Here is a 22,782-nt window from a genome sequence, read left to right as displayed (position 1 = left end):
AAAAAATGTCTGTGACAGTGGGCGAAAAATTATTTCAAAATACATGAAAAATGCAATTCAAACAAACCATTTACTTGAATACACCTCTTCTGTTATGAGCATATTTTAAATTTCTGAGTTTAAAGTACTGATATTTTTTTCTGGGGTTTAAAATGTAAAAATGTCATATGGTTTCCAGAATCTCATTAAAAGCTGAAATTTATATTTAAAAAAAGTTGGCATGACTAGTGCAAAATAATATTTTATTATTATTTCTTTAAAAAATAATCAGTAAAGCATTTGTGTTTTAAAATAAGATTCATATTTAAGGTACAAATAATGTATTATTATACTTTTTACTTGATGGTTACACCACATGACAATTTGAAAGTTTAAAATATAAAAAAAAATAAATAAATAAATAAATAAATAAAAAATAAAGGTTTTTCAGAAATGTTAAAATTTCTGAGAACTTGACTGACACGTGTGTTCTTAACTAGATTTTTTAAAAGATTTCTTGTTTTTAACACCTTGGACAACCTTATTTGTCAATGATTCATAAACAAATATGGGTCATTGACAAATAAAAATGATAAAGTAATTTTGCAATATATACAAGAAATCATGACCACTCACATTACAATGAAGACTCCAGTCACACCAGTAACTTTATAAAAGCTGTTTTATTCTACATGTAGGGGATCTGCACAAGAGGGCTGCCATGCTAGAATCACATGACCAGCCGAATACTACTCGCTTATTCTCAGTAACCATCCTTTTAGTTGACAATTTTACTCATTGATTCAAGCCATCATGGCTGACTGTGAATACTAAATTTCTACAATGGCATCTGAAACTGAAAACTATTGATTTTAAATGATGCTGCATCCAAGCCACTAGGTGTCAGTGTAAGTCCAAGACGACAGAGTCAAAAGTTACTAAGTGCATCTTTAAGTAAATATTGCTGTATATTACTATGCACAATATTGGCGCATATAAATGGTGCACACACACTCACGCACGCACACACAAAGTGTGTTAAACTTTTCATGAAGCCTAAGAGGAAATCCTGGGTACTTTCTTATGCTAATTCCTTCACTATTTACAGCAACTAAACTGCACCTAAACGCTTTCTCTTGGTGTTTTGGTTTCCAGTGGGTCAACTGGTATGAATGAGGTGAACAGCCTCCTTCCCTCTCTGCCAAACAGGATTGGTCTTTTTAGGGACAGTCACATACACACACACACACACACACACACTGAAAGCTGGTGGGGCTTCCTAAGCTTGTTAATTCTGACAAGAGACTCCAAGCGGAGGCTGCACACAGAAGGTTAGAGTGAGTATTTAAAACAGTTCTTTGTAGGCGAAATCCGAACTGTCCAGCTTTGCGCATTGTTCTATTCAGCTATAATGTGTTTCAAACAGCAGGGCTCCTTCATTCAGCCCTGCCTGAAAATTATACACTTTAATTTGGGCTAACGTTTCGCATTAAAATTGTGCAGCGGTGCGCCATGCAAGGCCATATAGATCTGCTAGGCTTCCTATCTGGCTAACACACACATACACACAAAGCCCCCCCCCCATCCTACAAACAGCCCCTTCCCTTCCCCATTCTCCAGTCAAGCCAAGCATATCAAGTGTGACTACAGTACTCCTAGACTAATGAACAATGTGCAAAAACAAAAGCTTGAGCGAGGCCTCCATTATCTTATCTTCCGGTAAAACACAAAAAACGGCCTTCTCCAAGCCTGAAGAAAGTACTGGCGTGCCTGCAGGTGTGAGCCAGCTAAAAAGGAAACCCTTTTGACTAAATAGATTCTTGGACTGTCAGGGATTAGAGTCATGGCACCAGTGGTAACACACATCTTTTCTTTCATAAACTCTGCAGAATTTTCTCACGAGTCTGCAGGACTGGGCTCCATAAGGGGCTCTCTGTGGCCATTGAAATGTCTTAAGCTTTAATTAAGTTGAAGTTGTCAGAGGAAAGCCTTTTTGGCACGAATTCAGGGTCATTAATTACAGCTATCTTTGTTTCTTTCGAAAAGGAAGTACTCCGAAGACATGAGGGGTTACTTGTAAGAACTCCCTCTCTGTGTCCTAAACAGACTCAAACCCTGTGGAATTGGCATATAAACCTCTCAAAGACCTGCAGCTCTTGGACAACTGCTGCATGTAAAAGTACAAGCCATAAATTAAACAGAATCCAACTGGACAATATGCTCAAAATGCAGAATCTTTGTTGAGTTTTCTAAAACTTGATTTATTTTTCAACTCAATTATTGCCAAGAACTAATTCCTGAATTCTCTCAGTTTTCCTGATGTCTGTGCAACCTTTGAATCATAAATTCATTTTAAGCAGTTTTAGTGTTACCAAAGTAGTACAGAGAACCTTCCAGCCCAGCTCTATTAAGATTGTTTCTAAGAAAACTGCTATATAATTTGTTTTTCTGGAGGATGACTAAACATTATTAGGATGAATAACTTTTGATAATAAACAAAAGTTTGCTTGAGGGCTACTGGCTAGCTATTGTTGAAGTTGCATTCCCATCCTCAAATCACATTTATGCATATTTTGAGTTGTATCAAGATTTAGCTGACTCCATTACTACTACTTTCATACAAATATGAAATAGATTTGTGTTGCATGTGAACGGGCCTGACCGCACATCTTAAATTATTCTGAATCATGGCTGAGTATCCATTTTCATGGTCCTAATAAAACACAGTCATGTCTAACGTCTAAAGCATCAGGCAGAGAAACTGTGCATAGCTTCAAAAATATTAATTTATTCACTATCAGCATTCCTGCTTTGTTTGTTTAAGACCTATATTGAAATTGTGTATTTTTCTTCCTTCTTTTATATACCTCTGTGGCACCGGTGCAAGCTGTTCAGAGGCTCGAGTCTGGGGTTTCTGATTTATGAGGTTTAAGCTTACCATTTTTAGTTCTGCCAGACTCGCAAAGCAGTTATATACTACCTGCAAAGTTCAAAATGTTTGTGGCATCATGGAGCAGATTCCGCCTACCAAAAGTCAGCAAGCTGCTAGCAAGGAAAAGAAGGCCTATTTATTATAAAAATAAATAAATAAAAGAACAAGACTTTGGTTTTTCTCACCTCAACTTGGTTCAGAAGAAACCTGGAGGATAAATCTTGCAGTGTTTCTGTCAAGCACAGAGCAAAATCTATGACATCGCTCCAAGTGCTGTTGGTGTGGGTGGTGAAGAAACTATCTATGACAATATAGCGGATTGCTCTTGCCTTTGATGGATAATTGTTCTAGATTAGCATTTGGCAAACAACCAAGAGTCAAAACCCCAAGGGGTCCAATCATTTTAGCTAACTTGTTGTCCCCGGGTGGCCCTTGGCATGCCGAAGTGCACATTCAGATGAATGGGAACCACGGGCACAGGGGTCTGAGAAGGAACACCCACCTCCTGCTCTCTGGGCTCTCAGGACCTAATCAGGCATGAACCAGCCAACTCTAAAGCAAAGACGCCATCATACCATGCTGCCAAAACAATGCAAATCAAAGCACCGGGGACTCCCCATCACCTGTCAAACTAGGCCCCAATTCCCAGGGAGTGTGTTTTTTTTCCCAACCTGACGAGACTTATTTATTTATGCTGACTTCAATGATTACAAAACACCTCTCCTTTCCTTTCCCTCTGCCCGTCTGCTGTTGGCAGTAGGAGCCTAGTTTCATTTGTAATGCCTGCAGTGACAAAACAGACTCATTAGTGGAATTCAGAATAAGGATAAGGGCTGGATGTTTATTTGCTCTGTTCTATTAGAATGAGAAGACTTCTTGAGACAAAAAAGGAAGGGTTAAAAAGAAGATTAGAGACACATATCTTGTCCCTAAATTAGGACATTCCATGCAACCATTTTTATTGTTGTCATTAGCAATACAAAATTCAACTTGCTCTGAAAGCTTTCACCACCACGTTGTAATAACAATATTGGCAAATGGAAGCTATACTGTACTAACTTGTACTATTTTTTTAAATCTGAAGATTTCTTGTTTGTGCGCTCTCAAAGAGGCACCAGTTTCTGTGTAACTACAGGGGCCCCAAAAACGAAGAAAAAAAAATTAAATAAACAAAAGCTTGTTTTGTTCCTCCAAGCATTTTAAACACATTCCAGCCTTACTTGGAGGCCAGCCAGGTATATGATTCCATCAATGCTGACACCGTCCAAACACATGTTACCAGTAAGCACTATTGAGCCCGGAGACATAAATGTAATGTTATATCATGGTACTGTAGGAGTTGGCAACCCAAGCAAAATTCTTGTGTTAGAGGTATGCCCCATGCATTCCATTTAGAGATCTTGCACAAGGCCACCGTCTTGTCCGCTACAGGCACAAAACAAACCTGAAAAACCATATCCTTTCTACTTTGTTTCTCCACTACCTCAACAAATCCAAAGGAATGCATCAAAGAGCCCCAAATTACCTCGTCTATTTATTTTTTTCTCTGATTCCGTCTGGTTCATCATATGTAATTATGGCTTAGGACATTCTGCCAGTGCATGGCCATATGGTTAGCTGCTTAGGTCACATAATAATAATCATCATCCTTGCAAATGCATGCCAAGTAAAGTAAGTGAATTAGCACAATGTGTCTTTCACCAGGACTCTCTCGTCTGAGGTGGCTTGCGGAGCCGCAGTAAGGGGAGCGGGACACACCCGGGTCCCTCCAAAATGACTAAAACCACAATTGCAGCATCCATCCACAGCCTCTCATTTACTGTAATAGCTCTTGGACCAGCAGGACCAGTCTGGGGCAACACATGGCCATTTTTCCAGGACAAGTGCAGGACATTGATTCCGAAGAGGAGCTACAATGTACTGCATAGTCACAGGAGAACAAAGAACATTACAATTCCGACGGTCTCAAATCGACAGTCAATATGTTGATGCAAGTGTTTGCTGGTAAGAACCATGACTTTGGAATTGTTAATGTAAATGCTGGCCAGTCAAGCATGGTCCAAACAGAAATCCACTAAAAACAAATAAATCTACAAATTGACAGCTGGTAGGCAGAAAGTCTTAAAACAAAAATTTGTGAGCATGAGTGTTTCTCTTTGTAAATATTTTTCGCCCTCTCATGTACATTTACATTCATAGTAATCATATCAATGTATGTGTGTTTGACCATGAGAAATGTGTTTTAACAGCATTTTAATATGTGGATTGTTCTGCAATGCAATATTTCACCGATTGCTGTTAGTGCCAATTCCTGTCGACTTAAGTAAACAGTGCTCAGTGGGTTGGAAACCAATCATGCTATAGCCTCACACGTTTCTTCCGAATGGTAAACAAATGAAGGGGGACACACAGAGAGAAATATTTCCATGTGGTGCTAATGTTGTTGATCTGGCATATATCATACACTTGCAATAATGCTCCTATTTGACAGAAGGAAATTATTAAGAATGAATAGAACCATAGGACAATAGAGACTTTAATGCACAGGAGACTACGCCATCAATTGTCATGTTACCGCTCTCTGTGTGAAGCAGAAAAAGTAGGACTGGCATGCAACGGTATTCCCTAATCACATGTCTAACTGAGAAAGGTCAATCAGAGGTCCCTATTGCACTGTAAAGACCTCCAGACCAGAATTATGTGGGTTAAATTGCATCTCCACTGCACAACAAGCACATGTAATCCTTTGATTTTATAATGCTCAGCTATTAATGTGACGGAATGTATTCTAATGAAGAACTCCACTTATCAGCATCACACAAAGTTAAACAGAAAAATCCAGAGGGTGTGTTTCAAAACTTAGGACGTTCCCTATAAAGCCAGCATTGGTGGAATTGTAGGCAACAAAAATTTTTAAATCTTGTAAACGGCATACCTTTTTGGAGGCCACAATAAGTGTGCTTGGAAGTTTAAATAAAATGTTTAGAATGTATTAAAACCTAGTAAGCTGCCTACCTAGACAACATTTTGGGAATTATAGGCAGATTAAATTTTTTTTTTTTTTACTTTTCTTTTATTTCGTATTATCAAGTGCAGTCATACAGTATGTCACGAATGAACATTTGATAGTACAATAATGATGGTGCAGTAAAGTGTCATGGGCAGGTCTACAAATAGAACAGCAGTCCATAGATATCTTCCATCCCAACAGGAATATAAGTGAGGGGAAAGATCCTTATCTCTGCAGTACACATATACATTTGGTAGATAGTACAGAATTGTTTAAAATACATATGACCATTGTTAGATTAATGATAAATAAATGAAATAAAAGTAAGAAAAATATAGTCTAATTTAAATGTCTTTTTGAGTCTTGTGAGCTGTTTACCTTTTAGGGGGGAATTATAGGTGTGTTCAGTTGAATCATATTTTGAATGTTTTAAAACCTAGTGAACTGTCTACCTAGACCGGATTAAATGTTGTACCATGCCTATAAATTGATGCCCAAATTGCTGTCACGGTAGGCAGCTCACTAGGTTTTAAAACATTTTGAAACAAATCAAATGGCTATGATGTTGGCATCCTATTGATGCTGAATGGTCTCCGGATAATAGATTCTCTTGTCTCTCTAAAAAGAATAATTGGCCCAAAACATGAAGCAGGAGCATCAGAATTCATTATATCAGCATTCCATTTGCATATAACCTCTCACCTCTGTAGTTGATATGGAAGATTAAAAAGCAGTCCTTAATCTTCACTCCTCTAATCCTTTCTACTGCCAAGACAGGCACGAGTGTTCGTCTTTCCCCTTAAATTTTCTTGAAAGAAAGCAAACTCCCATTGAAAATGGAGGTGTATTTATATTATGTTGATTTAAAATCTGTCGCCTGGTCACCTCTCTACCATTAAATCCACTGACCTCACCACTACCCTTGAAAGCTTTGCCTGTCTCAAGCAGGAAGTGAAAAAGACCAGAGGCTGCACCTTCTTCATGCTGCACTAAAATCTGGTTTTCTGCTATTGAGCGTATTGGTGTGGTCTGAAACTGGGGTTCTCAATTAGTCAATTTAAAGGGATACTCACCCAAAAAAATTTAATTCTGACATCATTAACTCATAACAACACCCTCATGTTGGTTGTGACTTCCTTTAGCATAATGTTGGTCTCAGCCACCATGCTCTTACATTGTAAAGAAAGAAGCAGTGAAAGTGAATGGTGAGGCTAAAATTCTGCCTAACCTCCTTAAAAATCCAGTAAATTTGAACACTCAATTTTATTAATCATACACTAGTCATATGCCTTTATTTTGAGATTTTTGATATGCTTTGTAAAGTGTCTTGGCAGAGTCTAGAAACTAATCACTAAATATAGGCACAACAATTGTCTCAAGAAACAGCATTTCAAGCTTCATAATACCAGCTAATATGTATATTTAATCATTAAAATTATAAGTAAAATATAAAACCATTTTTCATATATTCTCTAAAATCAAACCCTCCCTCCAAATTTAATCAAGGCCCTACTCACCACTGTGTGCATTCCCTATTGATATTTTTAAACATTAAACCCTTTCATGTTCCTTTTGCCTTCTACCCTTCCACAACAACATAGAGGAGGGTCCCTGATTTGCATCCTATTATAGAAGGAAGGGCAAGAGGGAGGGGGGATGGGGGTAAGAAGAGAGTGCAGGGATCATGAAGAAGAGATGTTAAAATAGCCCTACCTCTTGCTTTGCTGCTATGACTCTACAATGGGAGCAGTTCTTAGCCGACCGCTTTGCATATTCCCAAAGAAAATCTTCAGGAATCGAGTCTGCAGGGGCAAATGCTTTTAACCTATGCGCTATCAAAAGAGTGTAAGCAAATAACACTCTTACCCACCCACCTATCCACACATCAAAAGTAGACGGGGGTATACAACACACACACACACACACACACACACACACACACACACACACACACACACACACACACACATACATATATATATATATATATATATATATATATACTGTACTGTGCCAAAAATGTAGGCACTTAAGATGTTTCACAATAACATTTGTTATTAAGATGGTTATTTATATCTTCAGCTTTAGTGAGAGAAAAATAAATTTTAGACTCCCAAACATTACTTTTACAAATAGAACAGATTAGAATAGAAGAACGGGGTGCTCTGCAAGAGATGGCATTGCCCCACAGAGCCCCCTACTGAACATCGAGTCAGTCTGGGATTACATGAAGAGACAGAAGCAATTGAGACAAAATAGATAGAAGAACTGTGGTGAATTCTCCAAGAAGCTTGGTACATCCTATCTGCCAACAACCAAGAAAAACTGTGTCCATGTGTACCTAGGAGAACTGGTGCTGTTTTAAAAGGAAAGGTGGCCACACCAAATATAGATTTGGCTTTTTTATGTTTAATGGACTTTTGAACACCAATTTAAACTATATTTATAAACTATTTATGTAATTATTTTTGAAGACATCCTCACTATGCAAAATTTTTCATAAGTGCCTAAAACTCTTGCACAGTACTATATATATATCAATCAGCCACAACATTAAAACCACCTGCCTAATATTGTGTAGGTCCCCATCGTGCCGCCAAAACAGCACCAACCCGCATCTCAGAATAGCATTCAGAGATTATGTTCTTCTCACCACAATTGCGGTTATCTGAGTTAACATAGATTGTGTCAGTTCAAACCATTGTCAGCATTCTCCGCTCACTTGATGTTTTTTTGTTTTTGCACCATTCTGATTAAATTCTAGAGACTGTGGTGTGTAAAAATCCCAGGAGATCAGCAGTTACAGAAATATTCAAACCAGCCCATCTGGCACCAACAGTCATCAATGCAATTATCTAATCAGCCAATCATGTGGCAGCAGTGCAGTGCATAAAATCATGCAGATACAGGTCAAAAGCTTCAGTTAATGTTCACATCAACCATCAGAATATGGAAAAATGTGATCTCAGTGATTTGGACCGTGGCATGAATTGTTGGTGCCAGACGGGCTGATTTGAGTATTTCAGTAACTGCTGATCTTCTGGGATTTTCACACAGAACAGTCTCTAGAATTTACTCAGAATTGTGACCAAAAAAACAAACAAACCAAAAAATCCAGTGAGTGGCGGTTCTGTGGATGGAAACGCATTGTTGATGTGAGAGATCAACAGAGAATGGCCAGACTGGTTCAAACTGACAAAGTCTGCAGTAACTCATATAACCGATCTGTACAATTGTAGTGAGAAGAACATAATCTCAGAATCCTATTATGAGATGCGGGTTGGCGCTGATTTGGTGGCACGAGGGGGACCTATATATACACACACACTACCGGTCAAAAGTTTTGAAACACACTCATTCTTTATTATTTTTTTTTTTTTACATTTTAGAATAATTGTAAATTCATCAAATCTATGGAATAACAGAAATGGAACTATGGGAATTATGTTGTGACTAAACAAAATTCTAAATAAATCATAACTGTGTTATATTTTAACATCTTCAAAGCAGTCACCCGTTACCTAGAATTTGCAGACATGTACTTTTGCCATTTTCTCAACCAACTTACTTCTTGAGGTATTAGCCTGGGATGGTTTTTAAACAGTTTTGAAGGGGTTTCACTCTATTTTGGGCTTATTGGCTACTTTTCTTTAGTATTTGGTCCAAGTCATCAATTTCAAAAACTTTTTTAAAAATAAATATTAGTTTTATAATGAAATAAATTAATATGGTGGCACAATTATATTTTTTGTCTACAAAACTAATTTCATACATTTAAGCATATGCCTTCAGATCAAAATAATTTTAAGATCATGAGAAACATTTCAGTCAGGTGTTTCAAAACTTTTGACTGGTAGTGCATATATACTGTATACACACACACACACACACACACACACACACACACACACACACACACACACACACACACACCATTTCCACCAGTCATCACTCCAACACCTTATCCTTGAGTAATCATGCTCATTTGGTACTAGAAAATCACTTTCCATTATATCAAACACAACTGAAAACTATTTGGTTCATTAAATTAAGCTTAACATTGTATTTGTGTTTGTTTTTGAGTTGCCACAGTATGCAATAGACTAGCATGTCTTTAGGTCAAAATGGCAAAAAAGAAACAGCTCAATCATTGTTTTGAGCAATGAGGGCTATACAATGCTTGAAATTGCCAGATTTCTTACAAAGGTGTACACTACAGTCTTCAAAGACAAAGGGCAGCTGGCTCTAACAAGGACAGAAAGAGATGTGTAAGGCCAGATGTACAACTAAACAAGAGGATAACTACATCAGAGTCTCTAGCTGAGAAATGGATGCATGACATGTCCTCAGCTGACAGCTTCATTGAATTCTGCCCACTCAACACCAGTTTCATGTACAGTAAAGAGAAGACTCAGGGGTGCAGGTCTTATGGGAAGAATTGCAAAGAAAAAGTCACTTTTGAAACAGAAAAACAAAAAAGAAAAGGTTAAAGTGGCAAAGAAACACAGGCATTGGACAACAGATAATTGGAAAAGAGTGTTATGGATCTTAACCCCATTGAGATTTTGTGGAATCAGCTAGACTGTGAGGTGTGTGAGAAGTGCTACAGGAAGCGTGGGGTGAAATGTCACAAACTGACAGCTAGAATGCCAAGGATCTGCAAAGCTGTCATTGCTGCAAATGGAGGATATCTTGATGACAACTCTTTGAAAAAGTTAAAAAGTTCTGAAAAAATGTTAAAATTGTTGTAGTAAATGTTCATGTTATTAATGTCCTGAATATACATTGTGATCAATTTTGCCACACAATAAAAGTACCAATTTCTTTCCATAGAGCAAAATCTGTCCATTATTCAAAACTTTTAGCCACCAGTGTGTGTGTGTGTGTGTGTGTGTGTGTGTGTGTGTGTGTGTGTGTGTGTGTGTGTGTGAGCGTGTATTTATCACTTTGTGGGGACCAAATGTCCCCATAAGGATAGTAAAACCCGAAATGTTTGACCTTGTGGGGACATTTTGTCGGTCCCCATGAGGAAAACAGCTTATAAATCATACTAAATTATGTTTTTTGAAAATGTAAAAATGCAGAAAGTTTTCTGTGAGGGTTAGGTTTAGGGGTAGGGTTAGGTTTCAGGGATAGAATATAAAGTTTGTACAGTATAAAAACCATTATGTCTATGGAAAGTCCCCATAAAACATGGAAACACAACATGTGTGTATGTGTGTGTGTGTGTGTGTGTGTGTGTGTGTGTATTAATATGTATTTATATAAATATTATATAGACAGATACAAAAACAGACACACACACACACACACAAATATACATACTACTTCTTATGCATATAAACATATCAATTTACAACATGGTGCACAACACAAAACTGTTGTATTGTAAGTCGATATGACTGATACAGCTAATGCTTCAACCACAGTTTATGCAGATACAACCCAAAAAAGGAAAGTTTTTTCAATTGAAAAACCTTAGCCATATTCTGCATTCCACTGTCCACTCAACATACCGCTGGCTACTTTGAAGATTACTGAAATGTTTGCCTTTGTTCTCCTCTAGAGAATCACAAAATCTAGGCAGCCTTCTTTCAAACACACTGCACCTTTGGGTGAACCACTATGATTCATGCGTTCGGTAAAACATGATATTTGGAGCTGGTGAGAGGAAATAGAAGAAGTACTTTAAAAAGAATGTAAAAATAATAATTCTATAGTACAGCACTAAAAACAAAAACAAAATACTGGCCATCTGGATGTCATGCAAATTCTTTTAAGCATTTCAAATAATTATAAAAATTAATATTCAATGGGTTAATTCAACTAAATGTGAAAAAAAAAATCATGGGCATAATCCCAAACAAATGAGTGAAACTTCTATCAGGTCTATTTCAAAGCATTAAGGATTACTAGTATTGGTCTAATCCTGCTGAACCTAAGGGGAGGTAAATCGTATTGTGTTGGAAATCCTGCCCAGGAAGAACAGGAGGTTAAAGGAGTTCTTTGCTCTGTAATCAAATATTACACTCTACTTATCTATTCAGTGAGCACCTAATGTTTAAAATCAATTACTTGAGGAATGCTTTCTTGCATTCAGGTCTGTTAATGTGAGCAAAAACTGCCACCCATGACTGCTGCTCTGTCTTTACTCGGGCATCTGTTCATGGTCATGGCTCTTATTAAACAACACAGGTCAATATTGATCTTAATTCCAGTCTTTTCTGCAAACTCTCTCTTTGCTGTTAATTGTTGACTGTCCTAATAATGTTTAGGATACTTTTTTTAATGCATGATCGTTGGCTGCATGTATATTGTTAAAGAAAATAACTGGAAAAATAAAGGTTAGCATTGAAAAATAAATCTCCACTGAGTTACAGACGAGACCTCGAGGGAATGTGTGATGTACAATCATACATTTATTGTCCAATCATGCTTTCCAGGCAAAGTCATATGTTTGCCCTCTATCTGTATCTGAAGAGTTAAAGCAAAGTTAATTACCCTCAGCAAGCTATTTCACCAAGAATATCATATTATTGCAATTCAAGTCCTTCCATGGCTGGCCTTATCAGAGAACTGTGAGTCATCCTTTGTTAATCTGGGCCCAAATCCCACAAGAAAAGAACGGGTGGAGGGGGGGGTAGTGAAAAAAAGAGAAGAAAAAAGAAAGAGAAAAGAAAGGAAAGGGGTAAAAAATGACAAACTCCTGCCACTCTTTGTTCCTGGGAGTGCCACGCTCCCTTTTGGGGCTCCGTAAGTCTTGTTTCCCCTGCTATGGTTCCCATACCTGTCAACCTCAATAGACTTCACAGTGCCTGCACACAGACAAATGGGCTGACCTGGCTGGCCTCTCTGACCCAAGGCCAACAGGAAGATCACATCTGGTTATTAATATCAGAGCATCCTCGTATGTCGGCCCCCCACCCATCTCACAAGACAGACAGAAAGAGAGAGAGAAAGAAAACAGCAAGGAAAAAAAAAGTAGAGAACCAAACAGAGAGGGCTGTCTGGGTTGCCACACTTTAACAAGTTGTCCATCAGCAAACGTTAGTTCTGCGGGGCCGGTGTAGAGATGACCATCTGCTTACAAGCGGGGAGGGCATGATGGGAGATATACCTATTAATATCTATGAGGATTAATGACAGCAGGGCCTAGCTGAAGCCTTGGTTTTGTGTTTGCACCCACACTCATCTGTCTGTATGCTTTAATTATACCCCTCCCCCTCGCACCCTCCCCTGAAAGATTCCCATTGTAATCCGCATGCAGGTGAAAGACGAGAGCGTCTGAATAATCTGGCCCCTCTCTTAGGTCAGAGCGGCAGGCTGAGAGAGTGCTGACATACTTTTATGCCAGCAAGAATAAGTGATTAAACTGACACATTTGTGAGGCTGTGGTTTTGTTTGCGTTTGTAAAGTGAGGGCTGATATAATGCTGTTTGGACCCGAGCAAAGTCCTTCAGCAATGCGGCAGTCCCACTCTTTTTGACAAACAGCTTTAGACCAGGCAATGCCTGTTTTTCCTCTTTCTTTTGGTCTTCCTATCCCACTTTCTCCAATGTTTGGATGCCTGCTATGCAGTGTAGTGTTTCATTTTGAAGATACTAAAAGATAAATTACTTATAAAACATTATGGATGTATATGTTAGTCAAAAATTAATATTGACCAGCTGTCAAAACAATCCAAACATATCAAAACGATATATTTTAAGGCACTTCATGGAGGGTGTTTTTGTGGCCTGGTTGATCATGTTGCTAATTTGTGAGATACAGGTGTGTATCTCAATCTTTTCCACCTCAATCTCAGTCCCTATTAATAATAACTGGCAAAAAGCCTCAAAATAAAATAAAAAATAAAAAACTGACAACAATGATGATGCTATAGGAAGTTTGCGTGCAAAATCAATCCTCCCTGTTCTTCTATACCACAATGGCTTTTTATGCAAATACCATCAGCTCAATCTCCTGTCCATTTTACCATCAGATTGGGTGAAATGACAGACCATAATTTGAGCTGCATATATATGGGACATTTGATTTTCAAATGAGGAGGAGTTAGCCTGACCTTCAGTAATGAATGTGCTATAACCACCAACATAATAATGTGCCCATCAACTGGCAGCCATCTTGGTTTTGAAAGACAGACTGAGAAGAGTGGGGGATAGAAAGGGAGAGGGGGAGAGAGAGAGAGAGAAAACGGCTGGTGAAATAAATCTGTATATAAATCTAATAAATCTAATAAACCTGAAATTCCAGTCTCCTCTTTCTCACAATCTCTCCTCCTTCCTCCTTTCTCTGCTCCCCTCTTTTAATTTCCCCTCTCATTTCCCTGCCCCGACCAATGGTGTTGCCATCCATATCATGGATAATGAGATGGGCTATCTGCCTCTCCCTGGGGACAAGGCTATAGAAAGCCTGTCGCTGCAGCTCCATCTCCCCATCTACCTCCACCAGAGAGAGGTGCATTATGTCCATTTAGAGGGTAGAAAAGGGAAAAGGAGGAGGAAAATACAAATATGGAAATAGTGTCTTGGACTCCAGAAAAAAAAAATTCTGCTTGACTGATGACAAATGTTCTGGTAGTGGGCAGGCTGTTGTAATTAAGCAATTCATAGCTCCTGACTCGCAACTGGGAGATACACACTGGACATCCCTGTGTTCTGCACACAAGCCTCCAGAAAGAGGAAGTATAGAGAGAGAAGGGAATATACAAACAGAAGGTGAGTGAGAGAGAATAGGAGAGAGAAGAGGAGCCATGCGAGGAGCACCTGGTGAACAGGTGCAAGTTGGTATTTGCATTTCCCCTTACATGCTTTCTAACATACTGACCATGAACATTCTTGGCTTCAAATGACCCAAGTGCCCAGCGCAAATCGGCTCTTTGGAGAAACAGACATTTCTCACCCTTTCTTAATCAAGCGTTACACCACCTTCGAAAGGCCTTGACAGATTTACACTCGGCTACATCTGCATTTATTTGAGTGTTTATTAATGATAATTGTATCATGACAATTCATCATTACTATAAGCAAAAGCCAAACACTATAAGAAGCCAAGTATATCCATTGTATTTATTTTAATAGCAGAGTTACTTCATATGTTGAAAAGAAAATCCAAGGCTGTTTTAGGTGTTGCTTGGGAGATTTAAAACCCCCGAATTCACTTCCTCGGCCTCTAATTTGAAGCTTTTTTACATTTACTCACCATACTCTTCAAGAAGAAGAAACATTACACAGTAAATGTAATTTAGGTAGTTTATTAAAGTCTGCAAATCCTGCAATCTTCATTTCCTTTAGAAAATCATAGGTACAGATCTGCAATAAAAATATTGAATATCCTTTTTGTTTGTATCCTCGATCATTTTTAGCCATAAAGATACTTATGTTCTGGACACATATGGAAAGGTCATCAATTCTTTGTTCTTTTGTGCTACCCTTTCACCTTTAAGCATAAAAGACGAGGTGTTTTTCTGGTCGAATAAAGAAACCTTTTTTCCCCCCAACATTTACTACCAAATATACACAAGTGAAATGGCCTGATCCTGCCAAAAGCATTAGAAGCCGCATCTGTAGAACAGATTTTCCTCTCTCCCTGGGTAAAGGTGGGGTGCAAGGAGATGAGAGAGCCAGACCGAACCCCCTCACCCCCTTTGTGTCAAATGAACGCCCCTTTCTCTCCATCACAATTGAGCGCCATCACCTGTTCTGACACTTTTTAAAGTGTGAGCTAATAAAAATCTGTCCATTTGAACGCTAATATCTTTTTACCTTGACTTCTCTTTTTTACCTTGATAACTGAAGGGCAGTTCACATAAATAGCCCTACAAACAACAGCTTTCATTAGATTCAATTTCTCTCACTCTCTCTTTGGCAAGATCATTCACTTCCAAGATTCAAATGGAGTCAACTGTCATGCTGGTTCAGGATATGCCATGAATAAACCTGAAAGATCAGCAACATTTTAAATCCTAAATATTCCATAAAAGCCACCTGATGTTCTAGAAAATAAAGGAGGACAAGTAAAAGCATTAAAAAGACGTACCTTAGTTTAGGAACATAATGTAATCTAAAAATGAAGGTAAACTTCAATTTAACTTTTCAGATCAGTTTACAGGTCAAACAGAAGCAATCATTTAAATAATCAATCATGCAATGACACATTCGTACACGCAAGTGATCAAACAAATGCGTAAGCGAGAGACTTGCTAAGATCATGCTAGGGCTTTTTCTTCTTCTAATCTTCAATCTAGTTGTCTTTTGACATGATTCAAAATGCTCTCTGTTGCCATGGATCCTTCTTTATTTGCTTACAGAATTAGCCGAGCCCCCTGACCCCCCCACCCCTTTCTAAACTGCTAAGGATTTTTAAAACATTCCCATGGACTGTGTCTTTAATGCCAGGCCTCCAAATACCACATGCGATTCTTTTAGCCCTTCATTTGCCTCATGCTGACTTCACCCGTTGGAGGATTTGCTCTTTGTTGTTTGGTTACTTGCTCCGTATTTCTAACACTTTCTGAATAATTAATAACATGGAGCTGTTCAATGTATAATTTATTATTTTTAAAGGCCTTTTTAAGTGTTTTGGTTCTATTCTAATCTTTCACTGCGTGAAATAGTTGTTCTTCCTTTTAAAAAAAGCCTCTTGGAATGATCATATGTTCATTTGGGTCAAAGTAATGAATTGTTTTATTATTGCTATCATTACAGGGCTGCCAAATTTGTTTGCAGTGTCGCTATGGTCAGATTCTAAATTCACTTTTCTAAATACACAGCCGAGTTCGGCTTACAAGCACACACAAGTCAAAAGTGACTAATGCTGGTCAATAGATCTTCATTAAGTTAATACAGTTTATCCAGAGGAGTCCACTAATGTGTCTGGGATGTGATGCTGGTCTATGATTTCAGGATGTTAGTATTATTGTTTCAGGCAATCACACCAGTCCAGTAAGTCAACACCCAAATGCACTTAAGAACAGGATAAGGCTGCAGTGGCCTCTGTTCAACCACCATCACCACTGTGGATCAGTTATCTGCCCCGGGCCTGGAAAGCAAAATTTGACCCACAAATCAAAATATAAGAATGTCTGGAACATCAAAACATCACTTGTGTGCATTGCAAAACTCCCTTTCTTACGCACGCATGTGGACAAACACACACTCAGCTGTTCACATGATACTTGTTGTTGTTTGCAGGATGACGGAGCATCTTTTCTCTGAGGTGAAAATTCAGTGAACCACTACAACACCATCCAACTTCACTGTTAAAAATATTGATATTTCAGACATAAATTCAATTGAGTTTGATTTCTGAAAGGCATCATGTAAACAGGCAGACTGGCATATTCCTGTATGTAGAATCTTTACAGGAAAGAGAGGGAGGGAAACTGGAAAAAGGGTGAGCATGGAAGGGCAAATCAAATTACAGCTGCCCTAATGCCCCATCTGACATTGTAAAAAAAAATAAAAACAAGGTGCGGGAAAACAAATGTTCTTTGTTTATGTTCTTTTGATGACAGTAACTGAATCTGCTGTCTGTCTCAGCTGTCTGTCAATCCACTTAATATTTTTAAACAGTGAAGAAACACATAGAATGCAATTCATGTTAGATAAAACAAACTAAATACAAATGTGATGCAGAGAACATGCAGAACTTGGACAGTGGGTCATGACACTGACTGATACAAAGTAAAGCATTACTGACCTTGTAGACTTTCAAAACAGCTTCGTGCCTCTGGTTGGTCACATGCAATCTCAGCTTCTCCACACTGTTGCTGTAGTAGTCGCAGGCATTGCACTTCAGGTGCACAGGGTTGCCGATGGCAATGCACTTGAGACGCCACTGGTTGGCTTTGCCACCTTCCTTGATGTGGGCCACCAACTGATACTTCTGCATGTGCTTGTCGGTCTTGCAGTGGAGTTGGAAATTGGCCTTGAGCTGTGTGTTATAGTTGCACAGCTTGCATTGGTAGACGTCTCCCATCACAGCCCTCCACTCCTCTTCCGGAAGTGATCGCTCGCCCGCCACGTGCCCGCTCAGGGCCTCCAGGCTGTCAGAGCTGAATTTGTTGCACACCGCACACTGGAAGAGTTTCAGCAGAGGGTCATTGATGCAAGGCGACAGCTCCCCAGCAGAGAGGACGGACAGGTCATCACCCATTAGCTGACCACTCGCAAGACGCAGCTCGGCAGGCAGCTCATTATTTACTACAGGGAGAGGGGGGGGGGGCAAAGCGTCACAGGGAGGAGAAAAAGAGAAAAGGGATTTTTATTAAATGAAATTTTAAAAGAGCTGAGAGACTGGTGTAAGGCACCCATACAAAAGGATTTGATAAAATAAAGCCCCAGTGAGGAGTATGGCTTTTATAAAGCCTTAACTATAAAAAGCTATAATAGGATTGAATCAGGATCAATTACAATCATCCCTTTCAAGTTCTAAACTTCCTCATCAGATAGCTTTAATTACTTCTACCAGGCATTCCTGAGTTTGTACTTAGGCACATTTTTTGTTCTTTCTTTAAAGATGTGAAAACTGATCGATATTAAAAGATCCTGCCTCAATAGTAGTGTAAAAAATCAAAATAATAAAAAATAAAATCATCTTATATCTAATTGTAATTTAGTGCTTTAATCTCTGTAATTTTACAAGTGAGCAAGATAATTTTCCATACCATAAACCCACTAGTAAAAAGCTTTGAATTTAATAATTACACAAGTTCAAGACCAGGTAAAAATAAAGCATTTTGTCAGACAGAGTTTCTGAGTTTAGCTGCCTGTTGGTTTGCCATATTATTTCTGGAAACAATATTTCTTGACAAGCTAATGTATATGTGTCAGTCTATACTTAGCATGGAGGTAAATATCCATGAGTGGAATGCACAAGAGTATCAGTTTTCAAAAACAGATGCAGAGAGGCTGTACTTGGTCTGAGCCAACATAGTGAGAAAGTAAAATTTCTGCTGCTAGTGTTGTGTGTTGGGGCATTGTTCTAATACAGAGCTCTACAGGTAATCTGCTCTTTACAGTCCATGTATAGATTAGGGCTTTTTTTTCTAGATGGAGCGAAGGATTAAGGTGATTTAAGAAAATTAGTAAAGAGATATTAAGAATAAATCTTGCATGGCAGCTCATAATATTTAAAAAACAAATCAAAGAACAGGTTAAGAACATGATATTATATTGGCAGAAGTGATACAATGAAAGCCAGTGAGAGAGAGAACAAATTAAAGTGATTGACAAGCATATCCAACAGAAAACTACTCACTGTGACCAGAAGCCAGAGCTGCGGCAGTGCTAGGGTCAAGCTGGAATGGGTTGATCATCATCTGTGGGTCTGATGGGTTCTCCAGTTTCATCCCTGTGAGGCCGATGTTCTGGGCCAGGTAGTACTGGTAGAGCTCTGCCTCGGCTGGCGCCAAACCCATATGCAGGTTGTGCTGGATCTGCTTCATGTTCTGCTGCAGAAGCATCATGTTGTGCATGTGTTTCTCGCTCGTCATGTGAATGCGCAAGTTGCGTGCTACGCTGGTCTCATAGTCGCAGACCTCGCATCGCCACGTGGGCTTCTGTTTTGGCTTGGAGGGCGAGGGCGTGGGCGTACCACATCCACTCAGGCTGGCGTTCGAGACAGGAGCGACGTGGTTGTAAATGGCTTCCGTTCCTCCATTCTGCAGTGTCTGCACATTGTTGAGGTGCTTGTCTGACTGCATGTGTATGCTAAGGTTGCCTTTGGTAGTTGTTGAGTAGTTGCACACCTCACAGCGGAAAGGTTTGTAGCCGCAGGTGTAGCTCTCGCCCCGAGCTAGTCGAGGGTGAGGCTGACCTGTGCAACAATAAACACAAGAGCCTCCAGACTCTGGGTGTTTCTCCTTCATGTGGGCATCCAGGGTCTGCTGGTACTTGTAGTGCCAATTGCATTTGGGGCATTTCAGCGTCTTGCAGGAGTTCCGCGAATGCATCATGGTCATGTGACCACCGAGTGAACGAGATGAACCTAAGACAGTGTCGCATTTGGGGCATTCGATCCCGCTTCCAGGAGAGCCCTCACCTGGGCCAGGGGTGCCAGGGGTGCCGGGCATGGCAGCATGCTGGTGCAGTGGGCCTGGGCTCTCATCATCTCGTCGAATTAGGTCAAGAGGAAGAGATGACGGTGTGCCATCTCTGCCCCCATTGGAGTCACAGCCATCTTTGCTGGCTCCGCTTGTAGAGTCATTACTGTAGTCCAATATGGCATCAGCTTGCTTTGTCTTCTCTAGGTCATTTGCAACAGTCACAGAGGAAGTAGTACTCCTTTCAGTAAATTTTAGCACACTGGACGATAAAGGAGAAATGCTTTGGTTTAAGAGAAGGAAATCTTTGCTACTGGTACTATCCCCAAGTTCACCAACACCATCATCATCAAGCTCATTTGAATACATGTCTTCATCCTCCTCAGCATCAGTCACATCTCTGGGCTCACTTTTGATGTGGAGCTTGCCATTCGAATGCAAAGTGCTAATTTCCCTCTGCCGTTCACAGTTGCTCTCATGATCCCTGCACCCAGCACCAAGTGATGAGTGCTGGAGAGAAGTGGAGCTGATGGGGGACTTAAGTGCCGAGATGGCCATGCTCCCTAGGTTCAGTTCAGCCTTTGGCATCTGGGCACTCCTGGGCAACTGGTCTGCAGAAGATGCCAAACTGGCACTACCTTTCAGGAAGGCAAAACCAGCCTGCAAGGTATCACCATTTTCCATGCGAAAGGTGTTCCACAGGCTGTGAATGCCTGGATCAGGGCCCATGAAGTTTGCAGTAGAAAAGTGGGGTAACACAGAATTGGTTTTTTTTGGTTCCAGAAAGCTTATAAGAGGTTCTTTGTCTTTACCAATGCCCTGTATGATGGCAGAGACATATTTATTACTAAGGAGCTTCTGCTCCTGCTCATTGAGGGTCATCCGATGATCATGCACAGCATGGGTTACAAATGACCTACTATAACCAAAAGACAACTTGCACAAGAAACACATCAGAATAGGTTTTCTTTTCCCATCACTAATGCACCCATCAAATTTAGACAAGTCCACATTGTTTGGAACATCTTTGGACACACATGAGTTTTTGGCTGAGCCATCAATGGTAAGATAGTCTTTATCACTCTTGTGTCGGAGATCGTAGACACGGAAACTGTGCAACACAGGACCATCTCCTGCTAATGCTGAGGTATTTGGGAAAGCCTGATCGGCTGTAAATGGTTTCCCGAGGGATGAAGCAATGTGAAAGGTATTGATCACTTCTGGACAAAAGGACATGGGGACTGTGGCAGACTGCTCAGTCTTGTCCCCAGCAGCAGTTTGGGAGTTTGAAAACAGAGCTGGGGAAAAGAGGCTTTTGACCTCCGACTGGGCATTCTGACCACCTTCTTTGGAGTCCTCAAGAATAAAAGCTGAGCCATCAGGCTGGTAAACTATCTCTCCTGTCAGGTTCTCGACATCGCTGTCCTCGAGGTCGCTGACCTCGCTCTCATTCTCATCCTTCAGAAGAGGAAGGCGAGCGTTCGGGCAGTGGTGCTCCATGTATTTTTGTAAACTAGAGAAGGAAGTGGCACATTCGTTGCAGGGGATTTCTTTAGTGGCAGCACCTACTGCATTCTCTGTGCTCAGTCTCAATGTAATCTCACGCTGGCTCTCCTCCGTCCTCAGGTTGTCGTCCGTTGGGCTGTTTTCCTTGTCAGGCTCCATCCCAGGGACTTTCTCTGGCACCTCATTATCAAGATGTGTCGTCTTACGTAGCTTTGATATCTGCTGCCCATTTTCCTGCCTTGAGAGAGAAGGGGAGTCACAGGTTTCCATAGTAATCGCTACATGGGGATCTCATTTCATCTAGCCTGTCAGAGACCTGCATAAATAAAAAACAAAAGAGAGCAAAGACATATTAGAGCATGCAGGATGATGGTGTACTTGATCTTCAGCTTGTGCTGTCCTTGATAATACAGAAAGCATTCCTGCACTGCAAATACACATGAATGGTCTAAAAAATGAACAGCAGAGATCTATCTACACGTGAAGTTACACCAAGCTGTAGGATATAAATGCACAGACAGACACAATTGATGTAATTGAGTTAAAAAAGAGCTTTAAAGTGTAAAATATTTTAAATACATGTTTCATAAAAAAAAAATATTTGGGAAATATACTAAAATAATAGACACTTTTAAATACAAGTTTTCTTCCCCTATGAGAGATCCCCAGCAGGTATCTAACAAGCCCTGATTAAGTAGCTATCCAAATTCGAACCCACATATTGGCCTGTCTGACAATCACTCCAAACTCAAATTAATATTTAGCACACCCAGCCCTGTCACCCCAGGAGAGCCATCTTGCAATTTCTTTCATTTTTTTCTTTTCTTTTTCTCCATTTTTCTTCCTTGGCAGCTCACAAAAAATCCTAGCACATAAAGCAAATCATTTGAAATACCATTGCGATGTTATCTATCCTGGATGGCTGCCCATCTCCTAACCATCTGTCTCTACTGGATTTCACAAATCATAGGCACACCTTGCTGATGAAAACCCTTCAATCATATTTTTTCTCGGCCCTTATGGGACCACAGACAATTTATTCCCCATGCTGGCAATGAGGATTCCATAGTCCCAGACCCAACACATAGGCCTGGATGTTAAAATCCATCTACCATGCTCAGTGTCGGCGAGTGAGGCCTGGTCAGCATGTTGTAAGAAACTAACCAGAAACCTAGCTGCACCAAAATGTCCAGCATTACAAGGTAATGCTGTGCAAGACAGGTTGGGATTTAAAAAGCTAAATGCCAACAATAACATAGTTTTCATCCACTTTTCGTGCTGTTTTGTTATCGATATATTTTTTTTCCCCCC

The 22,782-nt window shown here is 39.8% G+C and overlaps 1 protein-coding gene across 1 annotated transcript in view; it reads right to left on the bottom strand.

Moving 5' to 3' along the window:
* zfhx4 (zinc finger homeobox 4) overlaps nt 1-22,782 on the bottom strand; it is a 90,977-nt gene that overhangs the window by 42,059 nt on the left and 26,136 nt on the right. Inside the window, exons 2-3 of the mRNA XM_052113754.1 lie at nt 19,182-21,787; nt 17,622-18,124 (exon numbers count right to left, since the gene is read on the bottom strand). Of these exons, the coding sequence (XP_051969714.1) occupies nt 17,622-18,124; nt 19,182-21,741 (3,063 nt within the window). The 5' untranslated portion in view covers nt 21,742-21,787. The remainder of the gene's footprint in view (nt 1-17,621; nt 18,125-19,181; nt 21,788-22,782) is intronic.

The sequence above is a fragment of the Xyrauchen texanus genome, chromosome 41 (genome assembly GCF_025860055.1).
Source record: "Xyrauchen texanus isolate HMW12.3.18 chromosome 41, RBS_HiC_50CHRs, whole genome shotgun sequence".
NCBI lineage: Eukaryota > Metazoa > Chordata > Actinopteri > Cypriniformes > Catostomidae > Xyrauchen > Xyrauchen texanus.
Note: the sequence above shows the minus strand (reverse complement) of the source record. Positions and strands in the feature narration are given on the sequence as shown.